Raw genomic sequence first — 9,598 nt, 5'->3', positions numbered from 1 at the left:
GGCGATTCTTATGAAAGCGAAGCCCATTCGAGGAGAAAGAAGGAACGAGACAACGAACGAGCTGTTAGATCAGACGTGCCGATAATAGATCCGTGCACTTTCCATTATTCCCGGCCGCGATTCTGTTAATGAGCAGAATTAAATTACGCTCGATTGTGTGTGTTTTCAGATCGATGGTTTGTTGGCAGAGAGACGTGATTTAAAGAATGGGAATTTTTCTGGGAAGTGGTTTGAAATTTTTTTGGGGGAAATTAGCAGGGAAAGTATTTAGTGAGCCAAGTTAAATTGCACTCGTTGGTTTGATAGAAAAGTGACAATTAATGAAAGTAAATTTTTTAGGAAGTAGGTTTGAAATTTTTTGGGGGAAAATTAGCAGGGAAAGTATTTAGTGAGCAAAATTAAATTGCACTAAAAAAAAAGGAATTTTTTAGGAATTAGGTTTTCATTTTTTGGGGAAAATTAGCAGGGAAAGTATTTAGTGAGCGAAATTAAATTGCACTCGTTAATTTGATAGCAAAGTGACAATGAACAAATATTAATTTTTTAAGAAATAGGTTTGAAATTTTTTGGGGGAAAATTAGCAGTGAAAATATTTAATGAGCAAAATTAAATTGCACTAAAAAAAAAAGGGAATTTTTTAGGAAATAGGTTTTCATTTTTTTGGGAAAATTTGCAGGGAAAGTATTTAGTGAGCGAAATTAAATTGCACTCGTTGATTAGATAGAAAAGTGGCAATTAACAAAAGTAAATTTAGCAAGAAATAGGTTTGAAATTAATCATTACTCGATCATTTAACAACGACATTTTTTAATAGTCTCTGAGTTTTTAGGATCCCTAATAAAACACCGTGTACGTGTATTGCTCACTGTTCAAAAGAAGAGGGTTAAAGGAGCTCTATTCTGCTCTATTCTGAATTTTCCCACTGTTAAATAGCACAATTTTAATTTTAATTTTGATAACACTATTTTACAAAAAAGCAGCTCACTTTTAGAATTATTCACAAAGATCGCCATAGCAAAATGGTTGCCACGAAGTATCGCAGTTAGACCCCAAAAGACACGACAAAAGATCCGAACAGATCACCCACGTTGCCCCGGTCCCTTTCGACCAAAGAGAAACTTCACCCAGCAAACATCTTTCTCCAAAGCAAAATCTTCTAATCGTCACCTCGGGGAGCGGAAACGTAACCGGAAGTAGAACCGTTGAACAACTCTCCGTAAACCGAGGCTTATAACCGCGAAACAGACCGAAAAAAACATCATCTCGCTAATTCATACTTGAAAAGTTAACGTCGAGTTTTCACTTCTACCGTTTCTTTACAACCTCGCGATTAATTAAAATTGTAACACTTAAATAATTTCTTCAACTTTCACTTTTTAACCTACGATACTTGTTTTTGCAAGATTGTTCAACGAGAGAGAGAGAGATACGTTAGGCTCGTATAGGTTGGAGATTTATCAAGTTCAGTGAAAGAACAACTTTCATTCTTTGAACGTGTAGAGTTGGAGACGTGAGAGGCGTGATTGCTTCTCGGTATAGTTTCCCTTCTAATTTCCTCCTCTCGACCGATTATCCTCTATACAGGATGCACGGCGTCGCTCCATATAGACGCCGTAAACTCCGTAAAGGGAGACCATCTCGGACGAAGAAACCACCCAAGGTTTCTACGAACCTGTCGACAATTTGTACCATCTTCTTGCAGGCTGTCCCTCAAGACGACCGCCTCCTTAAGAAGTGGACGCAAAGTCGAGCGAAGGATTTCTTATCGACGTAAAAGAGGAGCGCGTAGATCTTTCAGACTCCTCGGTGACAAATTCATTTTCACCTTGCAATTTGTCTTCTTCGCGGGGTTTTTAGAGGTACTCTTGCTAATATCTCATGCTGATTAGATAGGTTAAGTGTTGTAAGGGCTACAATCTGGGTAAAGCACTTTAGTCTGCACAATTTATACAACGCGAGCGCGTGTCGTCTTTCTCTCCATCGACGCCGAAGCAAGACAATCTGCTCCACGGGGGAAACAGTCGACGATCGAGCCCAATAATCCTCCCAGCGCCATCCATGACCTGTTATCACGCTCCTCAATCTTTACATACTGCTTTACCGTATGCTCCGCTATGGTGTAATATCGAGTCGTTTTGTAAGTTTGTGTCGAATGTGAAAAATATTTTTGTGAAGAATCAAAGTTTTCTATACTTCATTTAAAAAACGGGGGGAGGGGGAATTAGTGGACCTGAAGGTGACTATGTTTTTTTTAGAAAATATGAAGGTGTGATTTAAATTTGATAGAAATGAAACTCTACCAAAAAATGGTGAAAAATTGGTAACCTCAAGAAAATTAAGTTTTTTTTTATCAAATTTGATTTTTTTATCTAAATTTTGCTGTAAAATTTGAGAACAATGAAAATAGTCGCAAAGTAATATTTTTCAAATTTATTTAATTTCAATTTAACCCTTTCGTGTCCACAGAGAGGCACAAATTTCCCACTCGAAAAAGAACCGATCTCAATTTACTATGCTTCACACACGTCACAAATAATAAATTTAAAAAATATACAATTCAGTCAGGAAAGGGTTAATTTTCGTTATTCTTCATTTGCAATTATCAACTTCCCTCTACACCCACAAATAAACAAATAAAACGAGCAAAAATCCACTACACGTCAAATTCCCAATTCCCTTTAAACCCGCACAATAATCTTCGTTTATCCTCGTTGCAATTTCTCCGCACGTTCCGTTCGTTTCGCGGAGGCGACAGAAACGGGGGAGCTAAAAATCTCCAGACAGAATTCGAGCCGGCATTATTCGATTTCCTGTATCGATCAGACACGGTATATCACGGCCGTACAAGATGTACGCCGCGTTTTTCAGCTTCCGTCGTTCTAGAATTCGAACGACGTGCTTCCCACCCCGTCCCACCGTGTCGCTCCTGAGGAATTCCCGCCGCATAGTAAGTAGCCTGCCACCAAGGCATCCTCCGCGACGTCGCGAGGCGATCAACTTTTCCCTCGGAAGTCGTCGCCGACGAGCCTTATTGTCGAGATATCGAGACTCGTGACTGGCAATTTTATTTTTCAATTTCCCTTCGGACAGATTTTATTTCCATTTTTTTCCTTTTTTTTTCAAGATAGGGAGTGGATCGTGGAAACGTGAGCGGAATGGAGATTAGAGCGACAATAGAGCGGTGTTACAGCGATTAGATGACAAGAAGTCAGTGATCATTCAATGGAATCGAAGGTGGTAAGAGATGATTAAATGTCAGGAAGTGTCTTTTTTTTGGTTTTGATAGAGGCTTTTGTAGTGTGAAGAGTGGAGGCTTGAGATGTGAAATGTTTTTTGTGTTTGTTGTGGGTAAATTGTATGAATATTTCTAAGGTAAAATGCCTAAGCTTAACACGTTCACTGTTAAAAAAGTGAGTGCAGAGGTAATTTAACTTAATTGCCCCAAAAAATGACAAATTTTCCCAAATTTCTTTCGTTTAAATAACCCTGTCGATTTAATTACTTTCAAACATTTTCCTTGTATCAAAAACTGTGCATTGAACTACAAACCCGAGTCACGAACGTGAAAATAAAATTCTCTGTTGAAAAATAAAAAATTCGGTGTGATTATTTTTGTTTGAAAAAGTAAGTCATTGAAATCTTAATTTTTGATGTTTTTGTTCGAAAAAGTAGGTTACAGAAATCGCAATTTCCTATATTACCGATCAGTGTGATAATCTTCGAACTTAACAAACCTTCTCTTTCACACTTGAAAAATTGCGATAGGTTATGTCGCAGCTCCACATTACCGACCATCCTTGCGCAACAACATAAACATAATTTTCTCAGCGCAGAGATAAGGAAGGAAAGTATATTGCATCACGATGATGTCAAATGTTAGCGGATGATAATTGGAGATTAGCAAGTGTTCCTTGAAACAGTTCGTTGGCACGCTCTTGGATCGAGAGTCTGCCGATGAATCATCTTCGATAAATCAACAATTCGAGTAAGCTTGACCACTAAGCTTCCGAGCCTTGAATTAATTCAACTTTGCAGAATATTCAACGAAATCTTATCTGAAATCTTCTTTTCGTAGAAATTCTCTAATAATCACTTCTAACCTATTTCCGACAAATTTAATCGCGTTTATCTTCGCTAATCTCCTCCGAGAAATTTCGGTACACTTATCTTTACTAATTCTTCTTGACACGGAGAAGAATATAAAACGGTTCGAGGAATTGTTTATTCGACAGAGATATTGTGGGAATTTTTCAGCGATCTCTTGTCAAATAATTACGAAATCTTGTATTTTTTGGGGTTTAACCCTTCCGATTCCGGTAGCTTGAAATTCAGCCCTAAACATATCCAATTGTTTATAAAGTATTTGAGTCTCTGACAGTATTGTTGGAACCTAGGGAAAAATAGTGAGGGACCAAACGGGAATCGAACCCGGGTCCTTCGGCTTAGCAAGCCGAGGCTTTGCGCGCTACGCCAACCACTCCCTCTCTATTGTCCCTTAGAGGTTTCCTATTTGGGTATGGAGGCCCCGATACTACACTCGGCCATTCCGAACTGACATTCGCCCTCGAATGAACTCAACACTCAACACTTTCGGGTACCACTCTCCTCACACAGTGGCACTCTCCGCCGAAACTCTGTTTCTCAACTCTTTTTGGGAGACGTGCAACCCTCTCACATGTTTTCATCTCACAGCGCCTGGCTTCCCCCATGGACAAGCCTCCATTTGTAGGAACCTAGGAAAAAATATTGAGAGACCCAACGGGAATCGAACCCGGGTCCTTCGGGTTAGCAAGCCGAGGCTTTGCGCGCTACGCCAACCACTCCCTCTCTATTGTCCCTTAGAGGTTTCCTATTTGGGTATGGAGGCCCCGATACTACAATATTGTGATTTTAATATAGGGGGAGTTCCCTTAACGCCAGACGGCACCTAATATCGGACATTAGATATATCTGCAGTAATTGAAACGCTACCGAGCCGTTATTCTGCGTATCTCCTAGAGGAGACAAAAGGAATAAAAATAAGTTTTCTACGCGTTTCAGTCGCGTGTGCACAGGTAGAGAGATTTATTTAAGAAAAACCTTAAGTGTCCGGCGCTAGGGGAACTCCCCCTACCATATTCAGTATTGTACCGAATAATTAAGAAAGGAAAGCGATGACACATTCTCACCGATGTCGGGTCGGAAGGGATAACGAAGAGAAGAAGAGATAGGATGGAAGTTTTCTTCAGATAAAAGATACAGTTTGATTCCTGGTAATGTATCTACGAGACAGATTTAACGGTTGTGTATTTTCATGCAGCCACACATAAATCTGACGCATCGTCGCAGATGTGATCGATAACAGATATTTATGCGCTCTCGAGCAGAGGTTACGCTCGTTCTCCTTGACTTCCAGTCGTTTCTATTCGCGACGCATGGAAAAATAATGATACCACTCACCGTGTAAGGGATGATGTTAAAGTTTAACCGCGTCGCCGCGCCATCCTCGCTCTCCGTGTCTGAATCTGCGAAACAAAGAGGAAATCGTCACGATTATTTCGATATTCTGTATTATTTTTACTTCAGTTGCAATTTAAATTCGCCGTTGTTTCATACGTGCAAAAGTAACTCGTTAAAATTGCTATTGGTAAATTGCAATTTTTTTTATCGAACCTGAATGCACTGTTTGAAATTTTAAACAGTAAGAGAAATAATGGAAAACGGGTCCATAAATTTTACTAAAAAAAACAAACAAATGTCTAAATTTCCAAATTAATTTTGCAGACGTGAAATTTTTTCAATACACTCTCAAAAAAATTGGGTAGATTTATTCTCCATCGTGTTGTTTACAAAGAACGGTATTTCATTTTTGTATACTGTCCTAATTATAAGAAATTTTGTTTTAAAATATTGTTAGATAGAACAAACCATCGCTCAATTTCAATTTACTAATTTTTTTAGAAATCTTTTTAGCAACCTTAGACATCTATTTGATAATTTCAGTTAATAATGCGTTAATATACAGAAAATATTGTTTTCAATAATTTCAAATATTAAATAAACGAAACTAGCTGGAATTGGTTAAATTTCTCAGCTGATAAATTCGAGTACAAATGTTTAATTCGATTGGAATTGCGAACGCAAGTTCCATAGAGCGAACTGCAACGTGTGTCCTATGCAGGCGTTGAAATCACCGAAAGCAACGAACCTCTAGTCACGTTCTGATCGCGATAAAGCTCGAGTAAAAGTGTCTAGCTCGGTGAATCTAATGGCGTACTACCTGTCCAACGTTTAAGACCAACTTCATTTTATAATTCTCTATACTTGAAAGCGATAAACAAGTACAATCCTGGGTAAAAAGATAGCAAACGTGGATATTCAGAATTCTCCAAATTTTCTCAGTGGTTTACAAACGTTATCTATAATAGTAACGTAATATATATATCTTCATTTTCATATGTTACATTACTTCCATTTGATATTCACAAACCATTATAATTGATACAAAAATAATTACAATATTTTGTAGACCATTCAGAAAATTGGGAAAATTCTGACTGATAATTTGAACCACGTGGAATATCTTCATTATTTTTACAGATTAAAATCGTCCAAATTCCATTTAACAAAACAGAGCTAGTCTTGAAATCTTTGAAAATTCTCCTCCTATAAAATATTATTACTCACAAACGAAGCTTTTTCGTATTTCTAAGATAGGGTGATTCCGGGAGAGAGACGGACCAGACAAGTATTTCCTACGTTATCCGGCAAATGTGGAACGTGTCAGTATTCTTTTGTTTTACATTCGTTTTACGGAAAGCGATCGAGCGTGGCTCTCAATGTTTCTTCTTCCATATCTGGCGGATAATGTAGGAAACACTTGCCTGGTCCGTCTCTCCCGAAATTACCCTATTGGAGGTTTCCAAGATTGGATTTCTAAGATAACAGAGATATTTCAAGTGGTCAAAATTACTGGTCCACCTTGTATACCCCGAGGTAGTGTTTAAGAAAATGCGGAGAATTGAACGATGGCGCACACGTGCAATCTTTCTGTCAAGGAGTGGTAAGAACGAGCGCGTGACGATAAGAGATCAGCCATTACGTTCCAGGAAAAACCGAGGCAAATGTGTTTTAATCGTCGTCAATTTAGAATCGAGCAACGTAGGACACGTGTGCCCGTGGAATCGAAATACGTATACAGGGTTTTGCAAAGAGAGAAAACCAACAAAGTACGTTCGTTTCCGCGTTAGAACGTCGAGAGAATTGGCAATTAACGAAAAAATCGATTCGCTGACTGTTGTAAGAGGAAAATAAATCGATCATAAAATTTCTCCTTTTATTCTCTTCGGCAAGATTTATAGAATCGTTTTTCTCGGTCGATTAAACCTGATACTCGGTGTATTATTCGAGGCACTGTCAGGATAATGTATGAGAAACGGTGCACCTTTTGGCCAAAAGGTCACTGAAACGCAACGGCTGTGCACCGTTTGAGTGATTACACGTTATTAAACAAATGATTCGAAGAGAACTCTTTCTCGTCACGACCATCCTTTTCTATGATTACCTGTAATTCGTCTTCTCCTACAGAATTATATAATTTTTTTTCCTCCGTTCTGATAGTCGGTTGTACTCGACTTTCTATCACTTCGACGAACAAGAGCACACACCGTTCACTCGAGGTGTATTATTAACAGGTTGATTTCATCTTTGTTCAAGATATTAACGCTCCGTTTACCAATTTCTTGTGACCGTATACCCGTTTGTGAAATATCCCAACTATCGAACGAGACTTGGCAAAAATTTGAAAGAAGAACGAAAAGAAAGATCTGAACTTTTGAACCAAACATAGTAAAAATTGAAAGAAGAATGGAAGAAACATTTAAACTATTGAGGCAAACGTAGTAAAAATTTGAAAGAAGAAAGAAAAGAAAGGATAGTAATTTTTACTTTGCAGTATTTAAGAAAAATAACGAGTAGACAGGATGGAATGTAATACGCCTTCTGACGAGTCCTCATCATGGGAAAATTTACAACGCCTCTATGGCAAGTCTGACCGTGAATGCAAATGGCCGAAGATGCCTAAGAAGAATGCAGGCTTTAAACGTGTCGGTTGCAATTAAATTAATCACTGGACAAGACGTTTCCGTTAGGCTTAGCTAATAAAAACTGAAACGTTCATTGGCCAACGGTGTAATAAAAATAACGGGAATTGTTTCCATTTTTTCCTCTTAGGTTCCAGAGGTTAAAACGCTGGGCCAATTCCACGGTTTCTACGATCTACATTTGCCTTCTATTGAAGAAGTATTTAATCCTCTTGTAATCGTTAAACTACTTCAACAATCCATGTTCCAATTCTTCGTTGACATTAATGTTTCTAAACTACTTGTTCGCCTGGTGCAATTTCCTTTCCACAGTCTTCATAGACGACAATCATAGTAATTACGATCTAAATTGATTTGCTTTCGAAATATTAACTTAAAACAAACAAACATTCTGTGCTCGTTTTCAAAATTGAAGTCTCTTACATTTTCCATGATTTTTTAACGTGGAAAACTCTCGATTTGTTCGAAAAACTTAACGGCGGGAAATTCAAAATTACGAAAAATATCGCAGCCTTATAATTACTTATTTCGCAGTTGATATTAAACGTTTCGTGCAGCTTTCATCGTCGGAAATTGAGCGATAGAACGCGACGATCGATCACGATTCGCTGCTAAACGTGAAACGAACGATGATATACCTGAACTTTCGAGAAAACTTTGTCCAAAGCTCTTGTAGTCGGAGCACGGTGAACCGTTCATGGAGAAGTACACGACATAGTCGCGGAATTCCTTCTCGTAGATGTAAATATTGTTTTGCTCGTAGTCCAAGAACTCCCACGATGAGGTCGACATGATCGAGCAGTCACTTTCCATTACACTCGTATATCAACGGAACGATCGATGGAAAATCAGTATTTATCTGATACACTGCACACTATCTACTGTTCACGTTTGCGAAATTCAATATCTCACATTTGTTCAAACTTTTATTATCCCGGTTTCAAATGCACTACTCGTCCGCTTGGTGCAATCACCGGTAATTATCTGTAATTTCCTTTCGTTGCAGATAATAGCTTATAATTGTAATTACGATTTAAATTAATTTTCTCGGGGAATATTAAATTTCCAAAAGAGAAATTCCACGTTCATTTTCATCTTAATACACAGATGACAGGAAATCTTTCTAAATTATTTATTCACTTGGTGTAATCTTCATTCAAAAATCATCTGATCACTATAATTAAGAGCTAAATTAACGTTCGTTCGAAATACTAAATTTCCAAAAAAAAAAAATTCCATATTAATTTCCATCGAAACTCTCATTTGACTAGAAATGCTTCAAAACTGAAGTCCATTCGCACTTTCCACAATTTTCTAATGGGAAGAAAGCTTCCAAAAATATCTAATCGCTATAATTACAATCTGAATTAATTTTCACTCGAAATACTAAATTTCCAAAAAAGAAATTCCACTAAAGCACACACTTCACTGGAAATGCTTCAAAACTGAAGTCCGTCCACAATTTTCTAATAGGAGGGAAGCTTCCGGTTTACTCGCGCAAATTTAATGGCAGGAAA

General features: G+C 37.9%; 1 protein-coding gene across 1 annotated transcript in view; it reads right to left on the bottom strand.

Moving 5' to 3' along the window:
* Positions 1-9,598, bottom strand: part of LOC108577372 — a 78,174-nt gene that overhangs the window by 14,392 nt on the left and 54,184 nt on the right. The window contains exon 4 of the mRNA XM_017940512.1: positions 5,440-5,504. Within this exon, the coding sequence (XP_017796001.1) occupies positions 5,440-5,504 (65 nt within the window). The remainder of the gene's footprint in view (positions 1-5,439; positions 5,505-9,598) is intronic.

This window comes from Habropoda laboriosa, unplaced genomic scaffold (genome assembly GCF_001263275.1).
Source record: "Habropoda laboriosa isolate 0110345459 unplaced genomic scaffold, ASM126327v1 scaffold648, whole genome shotgun sequence".
NCBI lineage: Eukaryota > Metazoa > Arthropoda > Insecta > Hymenoptera > Apidae > Habropoda > Habropoda laboriosa.
This window is presented reverse-complemented; position numbering and strand designations above follow the sequence as displayed.